At 38.4% G+C, this 14808-nt stretch overlaps 1 protein-coding gene across 3 annotated transcripts in view; it reads right to left on the bottom strand.

The window, feature by feature from the left end:
* hmbox1b (homeobox containing 1 b) overlaps nt 1-14808 on the bottom strand; it is a 28215-nt gene that overhangs the window by 7313 nt on the left and 6094 nt on the right. For 2 of the 3 annotated variants that reach the window (XR_015863850.1, XM_088403754.1), the window contains exons 2-9: nt 13767-14425; nt 9130-9215; nt 7931-8041; nt 5331-5484; nt 5076-5158; nt 3050-3145; nt 2409-2503; nt 312-395 (exon numbers count right to left, since the gene is read on the bottom strand). Coding sequence is in view for 2 of the 3 variants with exons in the window: in XM_088403754.1 (XP_088259880.1) it covers nt 312-395; nt 2409-2503; nt 3050-3145; nt 5076-5158; nt 5331-5484; nt 7931-8041; nt 9130-9215; nt 13767-14410 (1353 nt within the window). In the remaining variant the exon portion in view is untranslated. The remainder of the gene's footprint in view (nt 1-311; nt 396-2408; nt 2504-3049; nt 3146-5075; nt 5159-5330; nt 5485-7930; nt 8042-9129; nt 9216-13766; nt 14426-14808) is intronic. The other variant, XM_088403755.1, reaches the window with a different exon arrangement.

Here is a 14808-nt window from a genome sequence, read left to right as displayed (position 1 = left end):
GAACTCAGCTGGTAAAAAAAAAAAAAAAAAACATGAAATAAATACGTATAACAGCAGCAATATTTATCCATCACCCGATATGTGACACACTAGGTCGAAACAGTTTGTGACTACCTACTCCCAGGTGTCTGAGTAGCATAGTAAAAAACTAAAAGTCCAAAGACAATCTTAGATGACTCACAATGCTTAAGGTCAGCAAGGTGACACATTTAAAAGAAACTGTATGAGGGTTGAGGACATTGAAAATAAAATTGCTACAACACAAGTGCATCTGGTCATCAATGACATGACTAGTAAATGTGAAGAATTACCTGCGTAGGGGAGCTGGGCTCCAAGCGGTAAAGGCCAAACGGTCGGCTAAGAGGTCTCTTGTCAAAATATGGCAGATCACATGCCTACAATGAAAGGAAATACTGAACTATAATTTGAGAAGAAAACCATCCTAAATTTGTGATGTAACAGCAGTAAAGCCTCAAACATGCAGATAATGCTACTTTCTATCAACTACAGCACATGCTAGGTATAAATCCCCCTTCAAATTTTTTTTTATATAAACGTGTGTGTGTGTGCGTGAACGAAAATCATGCTGATTTTTCAAAAATGAAAACTGAGATATCGATATCTCGCGACCCTCTTGCCATTGACCATTGAGGGCAGGAGTTGTAATCTAATCCCGCCCCCACTGCCGTGTTCGTGCCAGGAGCCAATTACTTTTCTTATAGGCGTGCCCGAGAGCTGTGCTTCCTTAATCACACACACTGTAGGTGCTAATGAAGGAACTGCAGAGCAGTGACAATCTCTTATCGAGATAACTTTTGTAATGAATTGGAATTTCAAGTGTAAACTCTAACAGTTATCATGTTTGGGCAGCTACAGGCTTCACTTTAATTAGACTTCCGAGCTCCGCTAATATAACCATTGCTCTCCATGAGACTACAAAGAATGGAAAGGGATAACAGCACATTTACTGTATGAGGTTTAATAATTTAAGATTGAAGTAATTATGTGCACTGCAGTAGTTGGGCGTCCGAGGAGTGCCCGAGCCAAGTGCATTTATAGTTAACTCTGTGTCTCTTCGCAATATAGCTTTTTTTTCCCCTTCAAAATAATTTTTAAAAAAGTCTGCCATGCACTTGAGGGTGTGATAGGCAAGGCATGAAGTAGAAAGGGATCACTGTATTCTAATTCTACACTTACAGTAATTCCCTTTAGAATTATACATAATATAAAGTTACAGCAATTTGAATGTTGCTCAGTTGAAATCACCAATTTTGAGAAAAACGCATTTGAAGGTTTGACACATTGATCTTTCAAATGTCTATAGCAACCAGTAACTTAGAAAAAGTAACTTGAAACTTTCAGAAAGTCTTGAATGACCACGGAGGACATCATCTGATACTTTAAGATCTCAGGAAATTTGACATCTCAACTAATGAAATTGGGCAAAATGGTTTTTTGGCCTCAATCCCAAAAACTTTTTATTGAAGCTTACAATTCAATCCTGAGGCATCATTTGACAACATTTCCTTGTTTTATTGTTGCTACCTGTAAGTTCCTGTATGGCTTGTATATACTTGTGAGAACCAATTTGGGTTTTATATTGCCATAGTGAAGATATTTTGAAGAGGTGAAGACATTTGGAATGGTCCTGACTTGTTCAGACCTCTTTTTGAGGGTCAAGACTTGCTCTCAGAGCAGGTTTGAATTGGGTTAGGTTTGACGTTAGACAATGTTTTCTGATGTGTTTGTGTGTGTGTTTACTGTGAAATGCGTTATTGCAAAGGGAAATTTGATTTAATATTTTTGTGTCACTTAAATGATGATTTGCCATTTGGTGTGACCTAGTGGTGACCAAAAACTTTTATCATGGATACTATACTCCAAATACATTTGACCAAATAAAGAAAATGAAATTTTGATGATATTTTGATTGTCTAACACAGTTATTATCATTATTACTATTATCATTATTATTATTATTTTCCCCCCCTCAACGTAATAAGCAACACATCAACATTGCAGGATTTTAGAAGTCACTACTACTGCTTGCAGTATGGAGCAACGAGACTCTTTTTCAATGATAATTGTGATAAATTGTACAACTTTAGTTTATTTCATTCCTCATTTTTGATTTACATTTCACTCCTAGTAAACAAGCATAAAAGTGAAAATGTATTTGTTGTAGTAGCTCTATCAAATGTCATCAGTAGTTGGTAAACAAATGTATACTGTATGTGATTTTGCCTGAGTTAAACAACTGAATTTCGATTAATATGTGTTGTAATATCCAAATATAGAGGAGCAAAGATGACAAGTTGGTGGCGAGAAGGTCCATTAAAAAAGAGTGTCACCCACTGCAATAATTATTTAGTTGTGACTATTGACAATAAAAGGAAAGCAAGCAGTACCTGGTCTGTGAAATCATTCCCATCAATGTCATCGCTATTGGAGTGTCCCCCTGGACTCTGCACATCTATCCCATGGCTCTCCAGTATTGTGGCTTCTTGGAGGAAAAGGACATAGTGTGACATTTATGATTGATTGATTTTTGGTCAAAATTAAGTCTCAGTGAAAACTATAGCGCAACAATGATTGACCACTTGGGGGACTTCTGCAGGGGGTTCAAAATGTGTTGGGCAGCAAAACTAAAAACAACCTAACTCCATGTTTTATGAATAGTTGTTGGATGCTGAAAGTCTAACGATTCAACCTGAGTCAGAATCAATTCTATCTAGACAAGTACAGTATGTTAAAACCCACAAGGAGTTTGTCTTCAGTAGTTGGAGCCTTTCCAGTACTATAGAAAGAAATACATGATAGATAAACAATCGATAGGGTTGGATTAGACATATTTCGGCCCTTCAAATTCAGTTTTGTGTTTGGCATGTTTATAGAGTTTTTCCAAAGAAACACTAGTTTAGTCCATCAATTGATGTTAGGCACCATGCTGCATTTCATAAATCAGAAATGACTATTTGTACTAGATAGTTGCTGTACAATGGGCTGAATGTAGTGCTTTGAACAAACGTCTCTTCCAAAGATACATTACCAATGTTAGCTCGTCTCTTGATCTCCTTGCGGCGGTTCGCAAACCAGTTGTAAACTTTGAGGGAAGTCACCCTCTCCAAATCAGATAGCTTCTTCCCTGCAAAGCATAGCACAGGACTCACTCTACCAACTCAATGCAATGCACGTCTACATTGCCTCTGCTTGCATCAGTCAAGTAAAAAAAGACAGCATCATCAAATTTTTTAGCCGGCTACATTCCACTCCCTCCCTTCATCCATCCTACAGTAGCTGTTTACTAGGTTCGCAGGTGTGCTAACCAGTCTCCCATGTGCTGTCCTCACTCTATCATTGATTGGTCTAATTCACAGGTGTCAAAGTCAAGGCCCGGGGGCCAGATCCGGCCCGCCACCTCACTTTTTGTGGCCCTTGAAATGCTGATGTGACTTCAGGTTTCTGACTAAAATACCAAAAATTGCAAGATGTCTTTAACTTTTAAAAATTTGGTGGAAGAAAAACAAACATTTTCTTATTCTCCAAATCTATTTGATCAGTTTTTGCCGGCTTCTGATATCAAATCTTGGTAAATGTGTGATCAACACACATAAAACATATTTGAATTCACAGTTATTCCGGCCCTTTGACAGAAACTATCACTACAATGCGGCCCAAAATAAAAATTTGTTTGACACCACTGGTCTAATTGGTGGTGGTGGTGTTGTTTTTTATTTTTTTTATTTTGTGCAACCAAATTAAATAGTGTTCCCTCGCTACATCGCACTTTACCTTGCACCTCAGTGCTTCGCTTTTTTTTTTTTTTTTTTAAATGCAAAACGGGCTCCACCCTAAGTCAACATCCGAGGGGAGTTAATCAGAGGGCAACTCCGGCCCTCCATGTTCCCAGACAACAGCCAAGGGATGGAAACAGGTAGGGATAAGAGTACAGTTACTGTATACATTTTAATAATTAAAGTTTTAATAAATATTTATATTGCAGTAATGTTTGTCCCAAATATGTAAAGCATATATCATTTTCACATTTTAAAAATTCTGGTACCCATATCCACATGCATGATAATTCCTGGGGGTGGGGTCCTAGTTCATGTAATTCACTTTACGCGGAGGGTTTCAGTCCTGATTAACCGCGAAAGACAAAAATGAGGTAACATTGTAGTACTAGGTTGCCAACCTATGGAGATTCACTTCAGCAAGGTGGAATTGAACTCAAGTCCCTGAGGCGGATGTGCTAACTACTCATCCACCAAGTCGCTGGCAGTGCATTTAGAACATATTATTTTTTCAATGACAAAATCAAAACACAAAATTGATGTTTTGGGCTATAACCAAAATATTTTAGTATTAGATATATAATATTTTACTGGCAATACATTTTCACACAACTGCCCCTTTCTCGCAGCTGATACTAATTCATTATGATTAGCGTGAATTGTGGTTAAGCTGCAAGTAGCTTTTGGCTAACTTTAGAATTGTTTGGTAGCTTCCATACGAGCATTGAGCGGTGAAGGGATGACTTCATCCAAGCCACCGGCGGAAGATTTGCGGCAAATCTGCAGTGTTGTCACACATAAATCAAAATGACCTTCTCCTTTGCTCACTGTCAACCTGCTTGAGCAGTCTTATATGATCCATGATTATTTTTTATTCAAATGATTTTATTTTCCAGACTGTGGTGCGCAAGAAAACACAGTTTCGATGAACAGGTCTATTTTGGAAAATGTTCATGTATAGGGTGTAATGGGAATATAAAACACATTACTGTACATTCAAGGAAACAAGTACAGAAAATGAGTCAAACTTGTACCTTGTACCAAACTTGTACTTATACCAAGCATACCAGATCATAAGGTGAAATATCAATTTTGAGAACATGAAAGGATTTCTAGTGCACCATATAGTCTAACAATTACAGTATTCCCTACAGTAAATGTTACGATGATATAACGGCGCTGAATGATTTTTACAATTAACTACAGACAAACCATAAACTTTGGCAGCGCAGATACTATCAAAGTGATGCACATACCGTATTTACAATTCCTGTGGTTTACCTGGTTTCTGAATAACAGCATTGCAGGCATTAGCAATTTCCTCCCTTTTGGCCTCATCTGGATACTGGTTGTCATTGAAGTAGCTATGAATCACACAGGAATCAGGCTGAATTAATTAATTTGCACATAAATGAAGCCAACCAAGCACACCGTTTGCATTTTCTTCAAAAATGGCAGTGTTCTTTGTGGATACCAGTGGGATACCGTAAAGCAATTCTCATATCTGTCATATATCGACTGCTCTTATGTCCTCACCTTTCCATCACAGCCAGACACTCTTTCCTCCATGTGAAGCGGCTTCCTCGCCGAAGTCGGAAAGTTCCTGGAGCAGTGGTCAGTGGAGGAGGAGTTTGCCTCCACTCCATCTCCTCCAGAGGCAATGGAGCCGGACGCATGTTCAAAGTGGCACCTGTTCCGAGACAAAGTAAAGAGTCAATTGAGGCAATGTGAACACTACAAACAACACCAGTCTCAGCAGTATGGAATCAACCTTTTACACACAGACTCATGCACTTGAAAGTGATTTGATTCAGTCTGACTTAGAAGGATTACACTTTGATTTGGTGCGACTCCATTCGAGAGGGTACAATGCAATGACTTTTTGGTTGTCATTTTCATTGGAATTAATTTGTCTGTAAAATAAAATGTGCAATTTCTCTGTAAAAATAAATCCTCCAATAAAACACAATTTGAGACACATCTAGAAACATTTAAAAGTGGATGCTTTCTATTTGATGTGCTTGCATATTTTAATTTAAAAAAGGGGGGGAAAAATCCAGTTTAAACCGGTTTTGGTTACACCCCTAATCTCTAACAGCCATGTTGTTAATGCTTAGCGCACGGCAACAAGGAAAACCTACTTTGAACTACAGAAGCAGCATTAAAAAAAAAAAAAAAATCTGAATTCCAAACTGCTGCACTTAGGTTATTATACGCGTAAAGAGACTGAGAATACAAATATGCATACTGGACACAATAGTCAAATACACTGAGCTAAGCACAATAACACTGCCAAGACAAACTTTTAATGAAATTGTATTCAAACCAAACATTCCTAGCCAAGTCTAAATAGTGCTGATGGTTGTTTCCTGAAGTAGGAAATATAGGAAACATGAATGCAAACAAACATTTTTAACTGAAACCACACTACTGAAAAGCAACTAAAAGGTGGGACACTTCATGCAGAGTCATAACCCAACCCAACTGGTTAACCCTGCAACAGCTCTTGCAATCAGCATTAAAGGACATCCGTTTCCTCTGCAGCAGTGATGGAAGTGTGTGTGCTACTTGGCTTGGCTCAGCGTGCCCATAAATATCACAAGGAAAGAGCAGTTTGCAGTGCTGATGGCGTTGGCAGACCTCCACCAAGGAGCATGCCGCAAGGACAAGGCGTGGGATGTCTGCCGCTTGTCTATAGGTTGATACAGCGCATTTACACTAGAGATGCAAAGTCAGCACGTGGGGCTTGTTTAAGCATCCACATTGAAGTGCGCTTTAAAAGTGTGTGTTTTATACTTTCAGCATTTACAGCTTTGGCCCCTCCTTCTGTTCAATTTTTTTAGGCTTTTCTTGAAATGAAAGCAAGATGAAAGATCGTGCTGAAAGGGACACTTTTATCATCATTTTCGGAAGTAAAAAAAAAAAAAGTTAATATTGTGTCTAGAATCAATTAGATAGGTTAATTATCTTCCATGTACAATTATTGCTGTCAACTGAAAATGATGTCACGTGCTTAGGAATTTAGTAATGACCAATCATCATAGCTCACTTGTTTTCTGAGTTTCTTTAAGTAATGTTTGTAAAGCTGAGCCGAGTAGTTGCTACCCCTGCCCTGATTTTATATATATATATATATATATATATATATATATATGGGTCCACTGTATATATAAATTTATCAAATTAATTGCAGACAAAAGATTAAATTGTTACTGCTGAAAACGGCTAAATAAGTAAAAGAGGAAGTCAACCCAAACATTTTCTTGACAGTAATATGGTCTGTGAACCTTTTTGCGGAATATAAATGAGCCAGCAAAATCTATGTTTTAAACCATCTCAGAGGCCAGCCATTGTGACATTTGCTCATGAACTGAAAAGGACATTAAAATTGCTCAGGGCTCAGGTAACGACCAACCTTGGTTAAAAAAAACAAAAAAAAAAAAAACGGCAATGAATAGACTTGTTTGACCAAACATGATGAATAATCGTGATTAATAACTAACTAATAACTAATAACTTAATGACTTCAATATAACCAAAATATTCATATTTATTATTTTGGCCATAAATGTGCAGCACTAACAAGCTGATATGTGGTCACTAGTTACCTGAGACTTGAGGAACTGTTATGTCATTTTCATCAACAGCAAGTGGAAAAATGGCTTCCTCCTGTGGTGTATAAAGATGTGTATTGTGCCACTTTGTTTATATTTGACAATCAATAGTCAGAATTCTGTGTTAAGAATAGTAAAGTTGTATAGAATGTAGTGTTGTAAGGACAATTTGGGTGTCGACTTTAATTTTCAGAAGCATAATGATTACATATTTTTTTACTTGTGCACACTGAGCAAAGTACAGTCCAAAAAATATGCTACTTCTTGTGCTTTGCATTTCATCACAGTCTCGTAAAGAACAATAAACTTTATTAGACCACTATGTTGCCTTGACTTCATTTACAATTGTGGATGCATCTGCTGTAGAAGTGCAACATCCCAGCAATCACTTCAGTTTCAAGATGTTGCATACCTTTGTTTGAGAATCTCATCAAAAACCTGTGAAGAAACTGTGCATTGCTTTTAAGCTTTTCAACCAGAGTATATGCATTTGTTTTTCCAGACTGGAACGTTCATCTGTACCTGGAGTGGTTTTCTCCAATGTGTACCAGCGGTAGAAGGCCCTCTTCTTCTGCTCACTCAGATCGGAGCCATGCTGCAGCAACCAATGGGAGATTCTGCTCTGGCTGATGCCTGGAAGGCAGCCAGACATCAAATTAGGGAGTGTTTTACATCAAGCCCTGGCACAGTTAGCAGACAAATCCCTTGAAATACATTTACTGACAAAAGGGCAAACAAGAGAAGAGTGCAATGATCTTTGTAATTTCGCTGCTTGCATCACTAGTGTACTGTAGGGTTATTTAAACTAACCCATCTTCACTTCAAAGTGTTTAAAGTAGCTAGCGGCAGTTGGTATGGTACTCCTAAGAGACAATAGTACAATTATGGCCTCATCTAAATGCACCAATTTAGAATTCTTTTTGAATCAGATATTTTGGGACAGTTAAAACAATTCCATAATTATCAATACTGTCCAATAAGAAACACTTTTAACGTTAACACACTTTTCAACAATACAACGCAGCTCTACAATGTAATTTTTTTTAATTCACTTACACGACTGTATGAAAAATTTATTTGTAATCTCATTAGGGGGAACCAATTAAACGCTGTCTGGGGCAGAGTGAACTCTGGTGATAATGAATAATAAGAAAAACGTAAATTAGGGCAGGGAATTTGAATTTTCTTTGGGAAAACAATGACTTACTAATGTAACCATGAATTGATACACTTTTCATTTTCTATTTGTCTGGTTTAGAAAAAACTTTTTGGGAAAAAAATGTATTACTGTCAACAAATGACGTAATTTGTGAACTTGTGAAGACAAAATTGTTTCCATTTATAGATCATCGTAAAAACCATAGGGGAAAAAAACTGACACAGACCATAAAAGATGTTTGGTTATAATGTCATACAGGCTAAAAGTGTAATTAAAACAAAAACAACAAAAAAAAAAACCTCCAGCTAATTGACTTGAGAACACGTCAACATGTGACAGTAGCCTAGTAATAGTCCAACAAGGAGCTAAAAAGAGCAGTTCAAAGTTGAGTGGAGATTTTGGCATCTTTCTGCAGTCTGCGGAACTGCAAATATACAGTAAATACACTTCCGTGTACAGTACAGTATAGCATAGCGTATGTGTCTAGTATACAGAGAACACTAAGGACCAACAACAGTGTGGTATGGTCTAAATCGGCTTTGTATGTATGTTTGGTACACACCGGTGACTTGTGCCACCACAGCTTGTGAGATCCTACGGTTTCCCAGGAACGCTTTAATCTCTTCTTTCACCATGCTGCTATCCCTCCTGCGAAAAAAAAAAGGAAAGAAAGAAAAAGCATTGCTAGCTGCTCAAATTCCTTATTTAGAACAGATTCAGCACCATTATACAGTACTGGTTATATTGTCTGCAGATGTTTTTATGCAGATGTATACATATATATTATAGTATTACGTTAGTATTAGTAGTATATTATTAGGTTTAGGTGTGGGTGGCTCTGTGGAGCAGTGGTTAGCACGTTCGGCTCACAGTTAAGGGACCCAAGTTCCAGCTGGCTCCGACCTTCCTGTGTGGAGTTTGCATGTTCTCCCAGAGCCCACGTGGGTTCTCTCTGGACACTTTGGCTCCTTCTCACACTCCAAAAACATGCATGGCATTGTGTATTGGACACACTAAATTGTCCTTAGGTGTGATTGCTTGCATGAATGGTTGTTTGTCTCGGTGTGCCCTGCAACTGGCTGGCAACCAGTTAAGGTCATCTGAATCTCCCAACTTTACATTCTTATTGAAAAATGCTTCAACAAAGGCTCAGTCTTATTCTGGGCTGTTGATGTATGTTTTTATGACTCATAATCCACCAGCACATCAGAAAAGTATTAAGTCTCTCCAAATCAAAATTTAAAAAATGCACAAGGTTGACAATATCATGTTTGTATGACTGTCCAAGAGAAAGGAAAGCACACATGTAGGATGCTAAGAGTGGTGATGGGTACAGTGCAACCAATACATTTTCTGCACAACACATCTCATAATAATAATGATTTAGAAAGGAAACTTAAACCACTATTATCCTGCAGGCGCTATATGTTTATTGTGCTGTCTGATGACAACACTAAAAGGATGGGAGTCAGACCTTTAACTTTACAAACATACAAGAAAGGGGTCTCAAAGCTACTCAGACAAAATATTATCAATAAACAACCATGAAAGGGTTTTGTAAATTTTGTAAATCGTGCATTTTGTAAATTTAATTTGAAAGTGAAATGTAAGCACAATACAATAAGGATTGGCATCATTTTTTTTTTTTTTTTAAATTTCAGGCACTTTGGGTGCGCTGGGTTATTTTAGCTTTAGACTAATGTGTAAACCTATATACAGTAAATGCTGTAGAAAAGTAATTAAATATTAAAAGTTGACTGATATTGTTTTTTTTTTCTTTTGTTAGGGTTAAAAACATTTAGGTATACATATACAAATTTTATAGACCATATTCTTATTTATAGTGTTCACAGCAAGTGGGGTGTGCAAAAGGTTTTCTCTTTCCTAGGTAGCGCTTTGCAAAATATAATTGCGAAGCACTGATTTATGTTAAGCGCTTTCAACATAAAAAAAAAAAATCACATCATAAAAGCCAAGACCGTGTTTTTGCTTTTTTTTTTCCTCTCGCATAATATACTTCTCAAATAAAAAATGAATCAGGACTCTTGACATCCAGCTTCAATATCCACCACACTCGCGTCTTGCAGCACAGCTAAAATTAGAGTTGGAAAAAAAAGATGCTTGTATTGACACCAGTGAATCAATGTCGCACAAGTTTCTGTAAAAAATGAAGTAAGCGTGGAAAGAAGAGGAGAGAGATGAGATGAGGTGATTGACTCAGAAAAAAAGGCCAAATCCCCTGCAGAGACCAAAATGTGCACTTAGAAGTGCGAAGAATCACAAAAGCAACGTGAGATTGTTGACAAGCTTGAAACAATGCACACTCCCGCAGCCCTGTGGAACGTAACACTGGTAGCCCATATACATTGAATGGACTTGAATGCTACTTAACTTCTTGGGCTTTTCCATGGACGACATTGAACCTAATGCAGAAGTAGTGGGAGGGGCAGTGGTTAATGCGGCGAGGACATGTTCAGACTGCTCATATGGGGCAGCATGACAGCATCCGAGATTTACATCAGTAGAAGAGGGCTAATGTGTAAAGTGCTTAGAGGCTGAAAAAAAGGTGGCTAACGGGAGAATACTGATGGATTGTAATGGCTCTAAGTAACTACCACGCTGCTACATTGAGCATGTGATTTCAAGCCTTAATGTTTTTTTGACATTTTGCAAATTCAATCCAGTAAAATTGCCTGAGGTGGGACTGAGAAGCATCTCCTCACCAACATAAATCTATGGCGCTTTTTTTTTTAACAATGAATGATTTTGAATAAGTGCATTCTAAAACATCACCTTTAGTTCTGCTCATGCTCTTCTGAAGTATCGCATAACTTGTAACATTGCTTTGGAAATGATTTTCAGGAGAAATTAACTGATTGCTTCAATTACAATCACATCCCTTCATTCTTTTTTCAGATCGGCATCCTTAGCCGTGAGTCAGACAGGGATAATAAAAAGCCAGAGTCAGGAATGCATGTGAACACAGACCATTAAACAAATCGTTAAAAACGTTTTAACAAATACACATTTGGTTTTGCATGATAAAGGAGGAAATAAGAGAAATCTTTTTAACAAACATTATTATGTCCGTCGAAGGCGGATAAATGGTCACTCATGGTCAGTCAATGTGAAATGTATGAAAAAAGTAACTAGAAAGTAAAAAAAAAAAAAAAAAAAGAGAAGCAAATAGCACCTAAAACAAAAAGAATACGGTGAAATGGGGCCAATGTTACCCTAAGATTCTGTTTGCGGCTAAGGTTCTAGTTTCAAAACCACATTTGAAATATGAACAAAAAAATGCTTAATTTTCCTGGCAGACAAAAAAGCTCATATACTGTACACACATCAGAATATAGAACTTTCCCAAAAGGGAAGAAAAAAAAAACATTCTATGTTCTGCCATTGGCCACTGCACAGTGAGGAATCCTGGAGGTAAAATTATTCCGGTATTAACCAAAGAAAGAAAAACTTTCAGTAGGTTGATGCAGCTATGGTAGTGTGTCAAATGCTTACAATCTTGGTGCACTGATAGGTTTTCAAAAAAGTGAATACGAGGCTTGTAAAAGGGCTTTGAACAACACAGGGTGTAGACCAGGAGTTCCCATTCAATAAATTGTGAGCTACTAGTAGCTTGTGAACGGATTATCAGTAACTCATGGCATTAACTCAATCACTGGCAGCCCTCCTAGATTTACGCTATCGATACAACAGCCAGTCAGGGCAATGAAAGAGTTAACTTAAAAACATGGTTCTCACCATTCAAAGGCATTGCTCACAAAAAAGGAAACAAAGGAATTTCCAAGACCACAGCATTGAACGCACTGAAAACAACTGGAGAAAATAAGACACAATTACAGTCCCTTATATTATCAAGAAGTGGACCAAGAGCGCCCCCTAAAATTGATGAAAAGATGAGAATAAAACACAACAATGGCTGCCAAGAGGCCAACGGCAACAATAAAAAAGTCGAAGCATGAATTTCTGGTAAGCACTGGCTGTTTGAAGATTTCTTGATTGTCATATACCTGCCAAAATACATACAAATCAGTGCTCATTTTATCTCTGGAAACTGTTGGTTCCCCGGGACCTCGCAATACTAAAAAGCTATAGGTCCCAACAGACATATTTGGAGTCCCAATCATTGCGCAATTAAAAAAGAACAAAGTAAGTCTGAGTCAAACTGCATTTACAAGACATGAGTCTTGACATTTTTAAAAAAATTGACATTTGTTAATATCTGCTGTTGGTTTTTCAAACAGGTTTTAACAAATGTTATAGTAACACATATCAAAATAATAGAATTAACTTGAACGAGAATGAACAGGTAGAAAAAGTTTGCTTTTTACTTTGTGCGTTTGTTTGTTTAGCGTTAATGTGTTTTTGTTCTTCTTGATCTTCCAAAGCGCTTTTTACATTCTGTCGCAATGCTACTTGATTGTATATTATTTGACTTGTCACTGATACTAAAAAAAAAAATAAAAAAAAAATGCCAGGTTGATATTGTTGCGGGCCTAAAAATAGCCCTTTTTTGGAGGCTTTTTTTCTCGTCATATATTATGCATGTAGGACGCAGGCAAAGGAGAGGACTGACAAAGCAACAAAACTTCACTTAACAGGTCCGAACAAGAAACATACAAAGACAATGACGAACAGAGAGATACAGGATGGAAAGGCCTGTTGGTACTCGCTAAGAAGCATCCCGAGATCTTGGATGAAAAGAGAAAAATATGAAGTGGACGAAAAAAAACCCCAAGATTAACCATTTCCCCACCAAGGGCCAAAGCATAAGCTTGGAGTTGCTCATGCGACAACAATTTCCCATCTTCTTCATGTATATATGACTGTTTTATCATTGTAAAACGGATGCCTTATCTTAAAAACACAAACAGTACACCACACCTGCAGTGAAGAATTGTGCTAGCAGCATCATGCTTAGGGGCTGCTTTTCTTCAGCATGAATTTAAGTCTTAACCAAGGTGGAGGGAATTTAGAACAGTTTCAAATTCAAGTCAGTGTTAGCATAAAACATTTGGGCTTCTTCAGGGGAAAAAAAAAATACCAAGCCTAAAACAACTTCAGAAATTTATTTAGGGTGAATTAGCACCATTTTAAATGGCATATACTGTATATACTGGCTCCCATGTAACATGAATTACCAAAACATCTGAACACAAGAAAAATGAGAAACTTTCGACTAACCTCATTAGCTCCTCCACTTTATCATCAACATCAAGGTCCTCTTCTATTGCCTCAAACCCAAAGGTTCTTGCTGCTGCGGCACTGTTCACAGGATACCGAGGAGGAGAAAGCTTTCCGTTGGGTGTGGCAGCTAGACTGTCGCGCCCATTCTGTGACAGGGCCACCAGTGACACAGGTGAGGGCAGGATGGTGGAGGGTGGGGGCGGTGCTGGAGGTGGGGAGGTGTCATAGCTGTTACTAAGAGAGGGCGAGAGCCCTCCGTTGCTTCCAAACTGCGTCTGTGTGGCGGTGGATATCTTGGAGGTCGTGGAGGAGGCAGTGGTTGCCGAGTGGTCGCCGACGCCGTCTTCGCCATTATTGATGGCGCCATTGCATGCGACGGAAGAGGTGGTGGTTGCGGAGGCAGTGTTGTTGGAGGCAGAGTTGTTGGTGCAGCTGTTTGTCCCGCCTACCATGTAGGAGGAGGAGGAAGAGGAGGAGGATGAGGTGCGGCGACCGAACTTGTCGCCATGCTCCCGGTCCAGCCGGTCCAGAGTTTCGAGCGCGTGGAGGATCTCCTGCTTGGTCATGCCGGAGCGACGCAGCCGCTGCAGCAGATCTATCTGCTCAATTGTGAAGCGAGGCTCCTCGCTGAAGTCAGACATCCTGATGATGATGAACTGGAGAAAAATCAGAATGGTTACGAGGCAGACTGAGGACAACCGGGAAGTAAAGGCAAATACAAAAAGGAATCTGAGGCAAAGAACTGCAAGAAGACAGAAATAGACAGATGAAAGGATTGTCAAGGGGGAAATGAGAGGATTAAGTGGGAAATAGTGAAAAAAAGAACACAGCTGCAGATGGCCAGAGAATATGAGAAGGATGAAGCAGAGAGAGGAAGCAGCTAAGCAAGATAGAAGCGAAAGTCGAGAGAAACTGTCGGGAAAGTGAGAGAATAGAAAATGCAAGATGAAAATAAAGCAGCAGCAGATAAGAAAATGAAGAGTGAGAGATAGAAGTGTGAAAAGAAAAAGGAAGGGAGGGGCCAAGCATAAAAAAAAAT

The sequence above is a fragment of the Hippichthys cyanospilos genome, chromosome 20 (genome assembly GCF_059441005.1).
Source record: "Hippichthys cyanospilos isolate Australia breed blue-spotted pipefish chromosome 20, RoL_Hcya_1.0, whole genome shotgun sequence".
NCBI classification, from domain to species: domain Eukaryota; kingdom Metazoa; phylum Chordata; class Actinopteri; order Syngnathiformes; family Syngnathidae; genus Hippichthys; species Hippichthys cyanospilos.
Note: the sequence above shows the minus strand (reverse complement) of the source record. Positions and strands in the feature narration are given on the sequence as shown.